General features: G+C 42.5%; 1 protein-coding gene across 1 annotated transcript; it reads right to left on the bottom strand.

Moving 5' to 3' along the window:
* LOC114570366 (WAS/WASL-interacting protein family member 2-like) lies at positions 1-14,287 on the bottom strand. The gene is given in 11 exon segments (XM_028600658.1): positions 1-2,425; positions 2,592-2,693; positions 3,536-3,604; positions 3,607-3,650; positions 3,652-3,766; positions 4,377-4,512; positions 4,514-5,001; positions 5,158-5,265; positions 9,180-9,477; positions 11,877-11,960; positions 14,085-14,287. Coding segments are annotated over 10 exon segments (1,458 nt in total). The 5' UTR covers positions 11,934-11,960; positions 14,085-14,287; the 3' UTR covers positions 1-2,384.
* Between the last annotated feature and the right edge of the window lie 1,934 nt (positions 14,288-16,221).

Raw genomic sequence — 16,221 nt, 5'->3', positions numbered from 1 at the left:
TCAGGAACCGACTGAGAGTTTATTAGAGACAGAGAGAAACATGCTGTTAAATCATCACTACAGTTAGAACTACCAGCTGTCCTCCTGCAGAGCACACAAGTCACTTCTTAGAACAGTTAGTAACATGGTTCTGTCTGTTTAGTAGCGTTATACAATGTTGGACTCAACAAGATTTACAGCAAACCGTTTTGGAAGGCAAACGGGGGGAGGAGAGAGACTTCCTGTCGCAGTTAAAAATGCATCATACACTCCGAAAAATAAATCCGTAAAATAAGAGACAAAGTTCTGGCGGATTGTTACCCAGAACCTTGTCCCATATATTGTATGTTGTGTGTAGCTGCAGTTTAAATACACATTTAAAACTACTTCAAGAATCTAAAAAAAAGCCACAAAAACACTTTGAAAAAGTGTCACAAAAGGTCCAAAAACCAGTTTTAAAATGTCCAAATTGTCCAAAAATAAAAAGGGCGAAAAACATCAAACAAAGTGATAACGTGGACTTCTTTAATCTCCCAAAACCCTTCGAGGCCGAGAGAAGTTGTCAGAGAACAAGTTCTACAATTTGAAATGTAAAAAACAGAAATCTAAATGTGAATCACTTCTATGGACAGACAGCTGTTACAGCTGTTAACACACAATTTTGAATGTTTTATTTATATTTTTGTCTTCTTTGTATGTATTACTTATGTCTGTTTTTGTAGTTGACTTCCACTTTTCAGGGTTCTACACGTCTTCATTTTGTTCAAGAAAACTTTATTGACAGCGCAGGCAGCAAAATCTATGAATGAATCGTTAACTGCGACTGGAGACAAATCTGTTATTAATAAAATGTGACAAAAGAAAACTGCTGAGTCACTGTTCAGGTCCAAACCTGCAGATTTTAAACTTAAAATTAAAAACATGAATCAGCAGGAAACCAGTGGAGAGAAAAGAGACACAATATTAAAATTTTAAAGACGGCTTTCAGAGACTTTAAACATTATGCTGACGTCACCTTCATATATTTACATAAACACGTCATCTGAAGACATGTTTTAAATGTTCGAACTTTTCTCATAAAATCTCAAAAAGCCTTGTAGTGTTTCATCTTTAAATATAACTTTATTGTCATTAACTCTTCTTTACATTTGGACTTTATCTCAGAGACGTTTCCTTGTTAGTCCTCGTTTAGTTTAGGTTTATAGTGTTTCTGAACATTACGTCTTTAATATTTCATATTGTTCTTTTCTCTCTTAATGTCACGATGATTTACTGTTCAAAACAAACACTTTGCAGCAGCGGCAGGAGTCAGGTGACTTGGTTCCGTCCATCTTGGCACTTAAAGACTCTCTGAGGCCACGTCCCGCCAAAATAAAGCGCTGATGATGCAGGGGAAGTATTAACAAGTGACACCCACGTCACAGGAAGTGATTTCAGTTCAGTTAGAATAGATTCAAGTTGTTTGTGACTGTTGTCAGTGTTTACATCTTAACCTTTGACCTTCTCACTTCAGCATAGTTACCTTTTGGACATTTGGTCTTAAATCTCCGCTGGAGGCCTCGCTTCAGAAGGGTTGAAAATCACCAACTTTCTCTTTTTAGCGTTTAGCTTAGCACAGCGTCATGACAACCATAAGTTGCTTGGCTGTGTCGTCCTCCCCAGCTCTGCCTTTTTGTCCAAGTACGGTCACTTCTGGCTCCCAAAAACCAGGATGGCCTTGGCCAAAACATCAAAACTCAAGGCTTCAGAACAGCAGTCCACAAACCAACAGGTGACCTCCGTTATGTTTATCAGGAAGTCTTAATATTTCCATAACAAAGTCGCAGTATAGTGTTATAGTTTTGTCCCGACTTGTTCTTCTGTAAATTAATAACAAGGTAAAACTTAACTCTCATAATATTAAGACTTTTAAAATGACGCCTCCTCTGAACCTGCGACTTTTACAGTTTGGGGGTTTCGTCTGCAGCTGTGACACTGAAAGAGAGGAACACACTCCTTCATTTTCAGTTTGTCATCCCTCCATCCGTCCATCCCTCCATCCAGGAGAACTGAATCACTGAAGTCCAGCAGCATTTCTTCTTCCTTCCTTCCTTCACCTCGCTAGTTGGTCTCGCAAACAAAAAGTGCAAGTGCAAAAAAAGAACTAAAACCATCTAAAGTTGTTCATGCTGTCCAGAGAAAAAGAAGAAGCTGTGGATCAAACTTTTTATCACTTTCCTCTCCTCCGACAATCAGCTGGGAGCGTAAACAAGGCGGCAAGGGAGGCTGCAGAATGATGTCATCAGACAGAACGGAGGGGGGTGTGTATATGTGTGTGTGTCTCTGTATGTGTGTGTATGCGTTTGTGTCTGTGTGTCTGTATGCATGCGTGTGTGTGTGTGTGTGTGTGTGTGTGTGTCAGCCCTTCACCTCCCAACAGGAGGCAGTGGAGGAGCTCCTCTCATCACTGCAACAGACAAACAGAAACATTAGCAGAATTCCACATTTAAGAGCATTTGCTTAATTGCAGTGTGTGTGTGTGTGTGTGTGTGTGTGTGTGTGTGTGTGTGTGTGTGTGTGTGTGTGTGTGTGTGTGTGTGTGTGTGTGTGTGTGTGTGTGTGTGTGTGTGTACCTCTGTTGGCCTTGCTGGGGTAGATCTTGGCAAAGTGTCGGTACTCTTCTGGAGGAGGGAAGTCGTCCAGAGGATGGAACGAATACTTGGACTCAAAATCATCTGCAGGAGGAGAAGAGACGCCACATCGTTTTTTATTATCCAACAACACAGTGTGAGGTGGTGCTCCACCTTCAGAGGAAGACCAATAACAGGAAGACAGAGGACGGAGAGACTGATGTAGGGAGAGTACAGAGAGATGAATGAAGGGAGAGACGGATAAAGAGAGAGGACGGAGAGATTGATGAAGGGAGAGGAGGAAGTGGTGGAATAATGGAGCGTAAGAAACAAAGCATAACTCAAGGAACAGGAAGCCCCGCCAGGCCTTAAGTGTTTATGCCAAAAATAATGCTCCATATCCAATGTTTCCCCTATATTCACTCTTAAGTGGATTATGTAAAGGCCCAACACCATAAAACTAAAAATCTAAAGACTGTCGACCTCTGTGTCTCTGCGCTGTGGTTGGAGCTACACTATGAACTGAGTCCTCTAGCCTGCAACAGAGCTAACTAGCAAATAAATACAACTTGCTTGCGCCAAACCAAGACAGTTTTTTTTATTTGCTTAACTCTATGATGGCTCTAAGGAACTTTTGTGCTGACTTTTGTATGTGCTTTATGTCGACAACAATGCAACAAAAATTGACAAATAAAGCAACAAAAAGCATCAAAAATATCAGAGAAAGCCACTAAAAAGATGGAAAATTAAACTAAACTGTTGAAAGAAAAAAAAACTACAAAAATCACGAAGAAAGTGACATGCAGTACATCAGTCAAAGAGATTTTACTTTGCCAATGAAATAAAAGCATGTGAATAAACTCTTAGAGTAGCGGAGTTGGACATATAATAATCTCCGGTGATGATAATAATAATCTGTGTGTTATGGACGGAGAAGAGAGACTCACCGGCGAATGAGCGAGGGATGGAGGAGGAGGTGGAGGAGTGTCCGTTGCGGAGAGGAGGGGGGGGCGGGGAGGAGCAGCGGGGGTGCGGGTGGGTGGGGGAGGAGGCTTCCCTCTGGGGGGGGTCAGAAAAGAGGGATGGGCTACCATGTGTCCTGTACGGAGGAGGGGGCGGGGCTTCTCTGCCGGCGGATCTCAACGCGGCCGCCGACGGCTGCACCGGAACCGGAGGAGCTGAGGAGACAGAAATCAATAATAATATATAATAATAATTATATACAATCATAATCAGGCTTTCCCTCAGTCTATTTAGCTTGTTAGCCCACCAGGCTTAAGTCACTGGCAATTCTTTTTTAAATGTATTTTAAGGGCGCCCAGATAGCTCAGTTGGTAGAGCGGGCGGCCATGTGTAGAGGTTTACACCTCGACGCAGCGGACCCGGGTTCGATTCCGGCCTGCGGACCTTTGCTGCATGTCATTCCCCCTCTCTCTCCCCTTTCACCTCTTCAGCTGTCCTATAATTAAAGGCCTAAAATGCCCAAAAAAATAATCTTTAAAAAAATGTATTTTAAGACATTTCTAAAACAATTTGTCAATTGTGTATGTGTGTGTGTTACTTTGTCTGTCTGTGTGTGTGTGTGTGTGTTTCTGTGTGTGTGTGTGTGTCTGTTTGTGTTTCTGTGTCTGTGTTTTTTGTGTGTGTGTGTGTGTGTCTGTTTGTGTTTCTGTGTTTGTGTTTTTGTGTGTGTGTCTGTGCATTTCTTTGTCTGTCTGTCTGTCTGTCTGTCTGTCTGTCTGTCTGTGTTTGATGTTTTCAAATCTCCAGTTAGCTTGTTAGACTCACCTGCTGCTCTGCTTGGCGTGTCCCTGATGGGGGGCGGTGGCCTGTTGGCGCCCTGTTGGGAGGGGGTGGGGGAGGCGGGGGGAGGTGGAGGGGCGGGGCCTCTGGTGGGGGTGTGGCCTCCCGGTGGGGGTGGCCCTCTTGTTACTGAGCGAGTTGTGGCGCTGCGGCAGCTCGGGCGCTGGCTCGCCGCTGCCGGTTGACCCGTTGGCGAGGCGGTACGGGGGGGGGGCGGGGCCAGGGAGGAGGCGGAAGAGGGGGGGGCTGTGTTTCCTCCGGAGGGGGGGGCGTCTGCTGTTGGCAGGCGACGGCGGCGGTTTGGAGGGGAGGGGCGGGGTGTTGTTGGGGGTCGGGGGGAGGGGTTTCTCTCGGTTGTAAGCAGAAGAGGGAGGCGAGGGGGCGTTCCCACGGCGACAAAGAGGAGGAGGGGGGGGGGGGGCGGAGGAGGAGTGCTTCATGCTGCTGGAGGTGGAGGAGGGGGAGAGGTTGGGAAGAGAGGGGCGCTGAGAGCGGGCCGTTTCCACTGGCGACAGCGCCTGAGGGGAGGGGCTCTCTGTGTTGTCATGGCGATGGCTGGGGGGGCGGGGCGCTGCGGCTCGAGTGGAGGGAGAACGTCCAGAGGAACCGTCTGCAGGGGGACATTTTGCAGATATTAACATTTACAACAATAGAAACTCCCTCCTGTGTGTGTGTGTGTGTGTCTGTGTGTTTGTGTGTCTATGTTTAAATAACAGAAATAATTTAGACAATAATGGAAATGAGAAGAGATAAAGCCAGTGTGTACCTGCGACTGGTCTGAGTTTGGGGACTCCGGCGGTGAACAGTGTCTGTGGAACAGAACCTGAAGGACTGCCATTGGCTCCCCCAGCTGCGGCTCCGCCTCCTTTAAGCTCTGAGAACCACAACCATTGAACAGGTGAATGAAATCTCCGCCTCCTGATGGAACTATACTTAACGATGACTCTACAATGACATCACTGACAGGGCTGCACAATGGATTTTTATTGCCATGTCATTTGCAGCTAAAAAATGTGTCGCACACACACACACACACACACACACACACACACACACACACACACACACACACACACACACACACACACACACACACACACACACACACACACACACACACACACACACACACACACACACACACACACACACACACACACACACACACACACACACACACTAAGGAGGGAGTTCGGTCTGTGCCTAAAATGTATTGGATTGGCCCTGATATTGTCATGACGATATTTCCCTCCCATGGTGCAGCCCTGACCACTGACGTATGAGTGAATGAGTGAGTGTGTGTGAGGGTGAGGAGGATGCAGGTGAGGTCGGGGACATTTGAAACACTGAGGTGATCGATGGTGAAATGAGGCGAAGTGACGTGAGACTTGAGTAGAAAATTGAATGAAGTGTTTACGCTCCCACGCAGCTCCGATGACATCATCGACAGCACAACATGAGTGACAAACAAACAGTGGAAATCGTTATCAATCATCACAAAGGTTACAGGTCACAGCTCGGCTCTGTGGAGGACAGAGTAGTACTCCGAACTAGAAACATGGCCACTTTACTCTGACAAAGTGTTTGTGGTCTCAGAGGGAGTTACGTGCTGGAACTATTTCTTCTCCCCACAACAGTGTATCCATCCGCCCAGTAATGTGCAGTGTCTCCAGGGGAGGATCCCAAATCTCCTATTTATATTTAATATCTCCTTGTTTGAACTGGAAGTTGCTCTGGTCCTCCTTCTCCTGGTTCCTGCCCCGAGGAGCGAGAATGGAGGATGGAGGAGGGATCTCTGAAGAGCTATGAGCTATAAACTTGGAAACATTGGAACGAGCGACAAAAAAAGTCACAAGAGTCACATGAATATGTCAGTTGTTTGGGAGGAGTTAGCAACTCTTGTCAATGTTGGTCCTCGGGGCAGGACTAATGGTGCGTTCTTTTTGTTCCACCGAAGTCGATTTACGAGTCGTTTTGCAGAGTTATGAACTGCAAAAAAAACGCCCCCCCCCCCCCGAGGTCGTATATATACGACTCGTCAAGTCGTCTGAACTCAGAGGACCCCGAGTTCACTTTCAAAGATGGCTACATCGTGCATCACACGTAGTAAACACTGTGGTTTTCTACAATTTTAAGCACTTTTGTCTTTGTTGTAACCAAATGAAGAAGTGGTACACATAGTGCTGTATACTGCTACCTATAGACATGTCTCTACAGTCTTATTAGGAGTTAAACATAGTGCTGTATACTGCTACCTATAGACATGTCTCTACAGTCTTATTAGGAGTTAAACATAGTGCTGTATACTGCTACCTATAGACATGTCTCTACAGTCTTATTAGGAGTTAAACATAGTGCTGTATACTGCTACCTATAGACATGTCTCTACAGTCTTATTAGGAGTTAAACATAGTGCTGTATACTGCTACCTATAGACATGTCTCTACAGTCTTATTAGGAGTTAAACATAGTGCTGTATACTGCTACCTATAGACATGTCTCTACAGTCTTATTAGGAGTTAAACATATAGTGCTGTATACTGCTACCTATAGACATGTCTCTACAGTCTTATTAGGAGTTAAACATAGTGCTGTATACTGCTACCTATAGACATGTCTCTACAGTCTTATTAGGAGTTAAACATAGTGCTGTATACTGCTACCTATAGACATGTCTCTACAGTCTTATTAGGAGTTAAACATAGTGCTGTATACTGCTACCTATAGACATGTCTCTACAGTCTTATTAGGAGTTAAACATAGTGCTGTATACTGCTACCTATAGGCATGTCTCTACAGTCTTATTAGGAGTTAAACATAGTGCTGTATACTGCTACCTATAGACATGTCTCTACAGTCTTATTAGGAGTTAAACATAGTGCTGTATACTACTACCTATAGACATGTCTCTTCAGTCTTATTAGGAGTTAAATACCGCCTGATTAGTTATTTTGGAGCTTGTGCAGCTGAAATTGGCTACAGACGCTCGGTTGCTATATGACAACAACGGCTTTAAGCCGAGCCTTGAGCAGAAAGCAGAGCAGTAGCCTAACGTTAACGTTAATCAAAACGTGATTTTCATGTATCAAACTGTGAAATATATTTTTGTAATATGTCAATAACTGGGTGAATAGAATCCTAAATGTTACTAAAAATGTTACAAAAATCCATCTTTTCTCCGACTCGTAGTATTGTGTGACAAAAAGAACGCAACAACCCCACGGTTATTTGTTTTTCATAGATGTGACGTCACACTCAAGCTACTAGTCGCGATTACAAGACAAAAAGAACGCAACATAAGAGCTTTGAGATGGACTTCACCGAGGAGGGACAGAACCACTTCTGGTTCAGCCGAGGACCGAGGAGTCGAGGAGCTATCAGATAAGGGACACAAGATGCAGCCTTCCTGGAAGCCGTGCAGCTGAAGGAGTTGCTAACTCCGCCCAGACAGCTGACAGAGTTACGCTTCAGAGAAAAAGGACGTTTCATTCCCTTAAAAACACATTTCCTCGTTTCCTCTCATGCTTATTAAAACATAATGCATCGTGTTAATCAGTTAGTTTACTCTATCAGTGTTGTTGTTTGCAGTCAAACAGCCCTGAATGTTTGGCCTTTTTGCTTTAAGAAGTGAATTATTAAAACTGATTCATTCAACGCTTTCACACAATCATATCTGCTCTTCAACAAGAAATAGTTCCAACATGTAACTTCCTCTAAATCGGTGGTTTTATGTTTCTGTTTGTCTACAAGAGACTGTTTGAGTGTTTGCAGTGAAACTGTGGACAGCATGAGTCATCATCAGTTTAAGAGGCGCTCTGCTCTGCAGGACGCTGCAGCATCCAACCAGCCGCTCCACAGACAGCAGAGTGTTGAGTCACTACTGACATATTACTGAATCATCAAACCCCAATCAGCTCCGATTCAGGAAAGATCAGCCAAGAAGGAGGACAGAAGAGTTGAATCGTCATCATCACAAACAAAACAACATCTCAGACGTGGAGGGACAGAAAAAAGTGGAACAAAAAACAAACATTAAAATCAGCTGATTCAGAGTCCTGATGTTTGTAGAATGATAAATATGACCATGTGTATGTTTGCTGTGTTGTTGTTATGTCAGTTTATTCCAGATGGTTTTAATCCTCCTCCATCAGTGGGTCTCTGACACAGTGTGTGAATCATGACTCAGCAGTTTCTAATGGATGTTCAAACAACTATCACTGGATTACTGTGATACTGGAGAAACGTTAGGAACAAGTTCCGCTGCCTCTTTTTTCTAGGAAGTCTGAATATGAATATTTAAAAAAAATTAAAATGACCAGCTCGGTCTCCTAGCATTATTTATCCTGAAATGGATTCCTTAGGTGGTCTATTTCAGATCTAATAAAACGGAGACTCTTCAGAGATCATCTCAAGGTTTAAAACATCGGAGAAAGCATCAAAAGCGGCAAAAAGACGCAAAAACGTTGGCAAAAATGTCAAAACCTGTTTAAAATGTAAAAAAAAGGTATTTTAAAAAGTGTACAAGAAAGCCTCTTCAAAGATCTGTCTATATGAATTGATATTGGATCATTCAAATGAAGATCAATGTGAATCGGAAAATCTATTTTTTTTAACCCAGCCCTCTTAATAATAATAATAATAATAATAATAATAATAATAATAATAATAATAATAATAATAACAACCCGTGTGGATGTTTTGGACCATGACAGTGACCTTCTAAGCGGCTGGCTGAAACCCTGCTGCCTCCTGCAGTCGCCCTCTAACATCAGAAGCTTTGTCTCTTACTCTCCGTCTTATCTGCAGCAGTCCTCTGCTGATCCTCAGACGGCGGCGCCTGTGGCCCCTGCGGCCCCGGGGGCCCCTGGCTCTGTTGCTGGTGTAGGTATTGGTATAAGCGAATGTATGGGTGATCTGTGGGAGGTGTTTGGCTCTTTGGTGTTTGGCTCTTACTGTCGAGCAGCGGCGCGCTGCGGTCGTTCACCACCGCCACCTTCTTCAGCCGCGTGCCTTTGCAGATGTCGGTCAGCAGAGCGCCGCGACCTTTGGCCTCGTCTCTGCTCAGCTTGGGGGGGCTGGTGTTGGCCTGTGGGGGCGGAGAAAGAGGAGTTACACCATCAGGGAGCACGTTGGGCTACACTGCACACATAACCATAGGTGTGATTTTGGCATAGGACAAAAAAAAAAAATAGGAAAATATATGGCGCACCCATGATGCGGCAACAGCACCCCCACCCCTCCAAATACCTGAGGAAAAATGTCATTAGGACCACATAATAAAATTAACTGTTTTAGTTGAAAAGGAAACTACAGAAATTGTGGCCAAGGTATTGTATACATACAATTTCACATGATGTTTTTATGAAATCATGTGTTTTACAGTAGTTTTTTTTTGTCTTAGTCATTGTCACGTTTAACCTTTGTGTTGTATTGCCTGGTCCTTTTGGGTCAAAATTGAAAATTTGCTTTTTTTAGTGCTTTTTTCTGGCCTGTTTGTCGCTTTTTGCGATGCTTTTGGCAAAAAACGTTGTATGGAACCCATAAAACATATCCATGCATCCATGATAATTTTTGGGCAATTTGGTTGAAACCCATATTTTTTTTATTTAAAAAACTTTTTTTATAGGGTCAAATTTGAACACATTGTAAATAACTAAATATCTATCTTTAAAACTGTGCATATATCATCAAATGTCAAAGTCTGGAAATACAGCCGTTAAGCTCTCACGCAATCGTTCTAACGCTCTATGTCCTTGTTATCGGTCTAAAATGTAATACTGTTTATAACAAACCCTGCATGAAGAAAAGTGTGTTTGCCTATTACATTTCGATTTCAAATTGTATCTCAGGGTGGTGGATACCACTAGTCTTTGCTGTGATTTTAGCAAGGTGTTAACAATCACAAATTGTTGTAGACTAAACATATAAATACTGCAGTGAACCCGTGCGTAATGCTGCATGATTGCCCTGCTGGCCCTGCAGGAGGACTGGAATGGAAGAATCAGGAGAAAAAGAGACTTCAGGGACCATGACGATGACTGGCTCATATGCCGATTTAAATTCCCTGATGTAGCTGTAATAGTAATATAGCTGAGCTCTTGGATCTATGTAGTGAATTGGGTCCAGTAGAGAGGGCAACGCGCCGGAACCGTGCCATCCCGGTCCAAATACAGGTCCTCGCCACTCTGGGTGAAACTGGCTGTTTTCAGAGGGAAATGGCTTACAGCTAAGTGTTTTTTTAAATAAATATTATATATAATCTTCAACTTCATCACTAAGGCTTGTTTGAATATAATATATAGTTCTGTTAAATCTTATATAGGTCTGGTATATCGAAGCTGTCCCCGAGTGCTGTAATGCCTACTGTTTTGGAAGATTTTATTAATAAAGGTAGTCTATAGATCCGGTTTCCATACGCTGTGCGACAACAGGCCAAAATTATATTTCAATTGGCAGCAATTCCCGAGCGTTTGAGAGGTTTGTTTGTTTGTTTGTTTTCTCCGCCAGTCGTCATGATTCGGCATGTTTTGGTGTAATGAAGAACAACTGCCAGGGTCATTAACATACTGATCAGCATTCACGAGGTGCTTTACATTGACTATTTATGGTTAAAAATGGGCGTGTACAGGGCGGGATAAGAGGCTGATCCACGTACGTACACTTGTAGTCAATCTGTGATTTATAAAGGGAACACTGCTTACAGGTGTGCGTACGCACGGTTTTATAAATCTGACTTTTTTTTCGGCGTACGCCAATTTGGGCGCACGTACACTTATAGTAAGGATCCTACGCACAGTTTTATAAATGAGACCCCAGGTCAGCTGTCAGCTTACGCCAGCTAGCTAGCTTCTATTAGCTTTCACCGACGGCTTGCCATAGACAGTATATGGCCAATGTATATGGCTCGCCCAGCACATCTGTGTTCGCTGCATAGAGCTCTTTTTCCCGGCTTTGAAATTACGATTCCTACGCCAAGACCCGCCCTTCAATCACTACTACTGGCCAGGCGGCGTCCATGCTTACGCAAGGTAACGTAACCTGATTTGTTCAGGTCTTATCCCCTTTTTATTGCGGATTTGCATGATTTACAAGAGTCTCATTTTCAGGTCGGAAAAGCCGGATTTCCAGATTTATCCGGAAGAATCACACCCCTGATAACGTATGTGGACCGTTAGCAGAGCGGATGAGCCGCTGAATGTATCTTTTAACCGTCTCCACCTGCCGCGCTACACGGTGAGGATTGTGTGAGTCACAGGCGAGACAGAAACCTTTTTCTTTGGGATTGTTGTCGTTTCTTCAGTTTTTGGAGCCGACACAGCGCTCTGAAACATCAATCTACTGTCAGCTGTTATCAGAGGAAACGAGAAATAAAAACAGAAACTCTCCAAACCAAACTGCCAACACGCTCACTGACAGGCATACAGGCGTTTCCTTTATATCTGTTGTTTAGTTTGTGTGTGTGTGTGTCTGCGTGTGTGTGGTTACCTGGCTGAAGGTGGGGGGAGGAGGGGGTCCCCCTGGTGGAGGAGGAGGGGGAGGCATGCTGCTGCTGTTACAACACCTGATCACCTGAAACACACATCACATGTCTTTAATTCTGCTGGACCCACAAAACACAAACATTTCAAACATAGTTTGGAGTGATGACAGCTAAAAACAGGGGAGTGGTGGCTAGAAGGGATACAGCTAACATACGCAATGCACTTAGAAGGGATACAGCTAACATACTCAATGCACTAAGAAGGGATACAACTAACATACTCATGGCACCGTGGGTCAGAGAGAACACCATTTTTAATGTATCTGGATTAGACCAGATCTACATCAAAAAGACAGTTTGCATGTTTTTCAGTAAAACACACACTGAATCTGACTGTGATCCTAAAGTGTGTGTGTGTGTGTGTGTGTGTGTGTGTGTGTGTGTGTGTGTGTATATATATATATATATATATATATATATATATATATATCTCGAGAGGTCATTGAAACAGTCTCACATATTAAATAACCTGATATTATTCTTGATTCCAATCTGTTTTTCAAAAAAACAAGTGATAAAGGTTATGCAAACCACTAAATATAATCTGGCAAACTTTAGATATATTAGAAACTGTATGAATCCCATGATCATCCCCCACCTAACATACTGCATGACGAGCTGGACCCAGGCAAAAAGCTCAACACTGAAGCCTATTTTCTCACTTTATGAGCAAGCTCTCAAGGTATTAGACAGAAAACACAAATCTTATCACTGCAATATTCTTGATACTGTCAGTATAAAATGCTTAGCTGTGAAAACACACTGATACATGCCTGATTTTTAAAATTCTAAATGGTAAGGCTCCACCACCACTCTGTGCTTTCATAAAACAGAAAAACTCCAACAGCAGAGCTACAAGATCTGCCCTTACAAGGGACTGTGTAGTCCCCTGTAGGACCAGTGCTTTTAGTCACCTATGCTTCTCTCTAAGAGCTTCTAATTTCAGGAACACTGTATGTGTGCTTTTTATGTGCTTTTGTGAATTATATTTTATTGCTGACTTCACATCTGGGAACAACTGACCAAGTCAATTGATGGTTCTCATTACAGTTAAAAATGAGCCTGCTGTCTAACACTGGCACATTTACAGAAATGTTAATGAATGTCCTTAAATAAAATAAAATAAATTAAATGAAAACCCCAAAACTCAGACTGGTCAGACTCGAACTACACTGACACGGAGACTCTAAAGACTGTGTGTGTTTATTGTGTATTTATTGTCTGTGTGTGTGTTTGTTGTGCCTGTGTGTGAGTATGTGTGTGTCAGACTGGTCAGACCCGGACTACATTAACATGGAGACTCTAAAGACTGTTTTACCCCCAGATCCTGATTCCTGAGACATGTATTCTGTTTGTTAAAACAGAAAAGGCGACATCTCCTTGCGGTTTCTCAGCATCGTCAGATAGCTACATTAGCTCGCATCTAGCATCATCAGCACCGGCCTGACGCTGCTAAGCTAACAGCTAGCTAACACTGTATCTGTGGAAACGGTCATTTACGGTTGATGCTAGAAGGGATCCCTACGGCTACGTCAGTTTAGTTTAGTTTAGTACAAAGGTTGTGGCTTTGGTTTAAAACACTCCAGATGAACGAACACGCGTGTCCTGGGTGAAAGTATTAAAATCATATTATTATATTAGGCTACCCGAGATTTAGCTTAATTTACAGCCATAACGTTAGCTGTATCCCTTCTAGCCACGACCGCCTGAAAATACGTAGAAAAAATAGCTAAATGATAAACATAATGCGTCATAAATGTCAAAAAGTGTGACAAAACCATCGAAAGTACGTCAAAATGGGGGAACTGCGGTGTCTCTGTAGCTAGCTATCGCTGTATTATAGTGTGGTTAACGGGTTGAGGCTAGAAGGGATACATCTAACGTTACGGCGATGACTGTTAACTCCAGGAACCAAAACGACTTGTTAACTTTATGAAAAAGGTCGGGTTTGGATTAAAACACTCTCGAGGAACGAACACCAGTTTCCTGGATGAAGGTATTAAAATTATATTATTATATTCGCGTAGATTTTGCGTAACTTCCGACCGTAGGTGTATCCCTTCTAGCCACAACCGTTACTTAGCTACTGATTCGCAGAGTTAGCTGCGCAGCTAGTTAGCTGTGCATTAGCACATAGGTGAAATAAACCCTACTTGTGAACGTTACGGTCTCCCCGCCGGTTCACTCATACTCCATCTGTCTGTTCGGTGTCTTCATGTCTTCGTCGGGGTCCAACTTCCCGCTGTTTGTCCCTCTCTCAGGGGACTGTTGTTAGCTGTTAGCCGTTAGCCTGTCAGCTCTGCTGCAGAGACTGTCAACATACAGGAGCGCGCGAGTACACTGCAGCCGCAGCGCGCTGCTCATAGGAAGTATGACATGAAGGCTCTGCATCTCATAAAACATACACATATATTGTTCAGTATTTCTAATAACTTTTATACATTGTAATATTACAGCTGTCATTTATTTTGTGTTTGTACAGCAGCCACCACTAATAGATAAAGACCTAAATATAGTATTTATAACATAATAAAATAGGTATAATATTAAATAAGTAACCAGTTTGCAAGTAGCATAATACTGCATTATAATGTGTGAGGTAGCCTAATGAGTAGTAGTAGCAGTAGTTAAGTAAGGAAAGTTTATTTGTATAGCACCTTTCACAGATAAAAATGGCAAAGTGCTTCACAATAAAATGTAATACAACAAATTAAAATACAAATAGAAAATCTAACAAACAACCATAAAAAAAACCATGACCAACTAAAAGCTTGCTTGAATAACAGTCTTCAACTGCTTTTTAAAAGATTCAACAGAATTCACACATTGAGAGAGGGAGGCAAGACAGTATGAAGCTGTATCAAGTCAGAGATATAGGGAGGAACTTGACCGTGCAGTAGTAGTAGTACAGGTTAGAGTAGCAGCTGATGAGTATCTCTGGATGTAAATCCAACAAGCTGAACCTCCTTGAGTCAACATCAGACAGGTGAAGCTGCTGCAGAGGAATCTTTGTGGTTAACATTACAGCTGTCTTTTGAATATGAAGACAGATGCTATTGCTCTCTGTGTGGACTAAAACGGTCTGGTATTCAAATATAGTTTCAACGGTCACTTTATTCTATTCATTATTACTCTGTTCTTTGTTTGGTTGGATCAGACTGCAGCCTCCAGAGGGATGTCCCATCAGGACAGATTATGTGTGTCGTAACGTAAAGACTTCTCGTTTCCGATGCCTTCATGGTCTGTTTAAGTGAACTGATGGGATAGATGCAACGCTGTAGTCAAAACCCCCTTCATCCAGTCCAAGACCTGGACTAGTTGGGACCAAATGAGAGACAAGTCAAGACTGAGACACTCCTCTTCAACACCACTCACTGACCTGTTGCTCATTTATGTGATGCAAGAGACCGTATGCTATATTTTCTATTTTAAGATGATCATTTTGCATCATTATTTGTAATAAAATGCAGATTCACATTTTTAGCTGTTTAGGCATTATATTCAAAAACCATTCTGGACTGCCAAATAACGCACATGTATCACTAAATAAATGGAGATGCTCCAGTTCTAGAACTTATTACTTAAAGAATCCAGAGCACAATGTGCTCGCTGACAGAGTACACTTAGATGCACATAATATTCTGTTTTTTTGACCTTATTCCGGCTGGTTGGTTTGCATACAGAGCCATAGCAACACGGATTGAGACATATTCTGAAGGCGCTGTATACATGTAAAAAGAATGTTTCTAAAACCTGAATAATACCAGAATATCCCATGTCTTAATCGGACAATGCTATATTCGGAAAAGGCCTGTTTACATGAGCTGTAATAATGGGATATTTGTGTACATGTAAACATACCCATTGATTACGTTTACATGCACACCAGTAGTCCTCTACAGTGCCTTGCGAAAGTAGTCGGCCCCCTTGAACTTTGACCTTTTGCCACATTTCAGGCCTCAAACAAATATATAGAACTGTAATTTTTTGTGAAGAATCAACAACAAGTGGGACACAATCATGAAGTGGAATGAAATTCATTAGATATTTCAAACCTTTTAAACAAATAAAAAACTGAAAAATTGGGCGTGCAAAATTATTCAGCCCCTTTACTTTCAGTGCAGCAAACTCTCTCCAGAAGTTCAGTGAGGATCTCTGAATGATCCAATGTTGACCTGAATGACTAATGATGATAAATAGAATCCACCTGTGTGTAATCATAAAAATAAAATAAATGCACCTGCTCTGTGATAGTCTCAGAGGTCTGTTTAAAGCACAGAGAGAGCACAT

Source organism: Perca flavescens, chromosome 15 (genome assembly GCF_004354835.1).
Source record: "Perca flavescens isolate YP-PL-M2 chromosome 15, PFLA_1.0, whole genome shotgun sequence".
In the NCBI taxonomy this organism is placed as follows: domain Eukaryota; kingdom Metazoa; phylum Chordata; class Actinopteri; order Perciformes; family Percidae; genus Perca; species Perca flavescens.
Note: the sequence above shows the minus strand (reverse complement) of the source record. Positions and strands in the feature narration are given on the sequence as shown.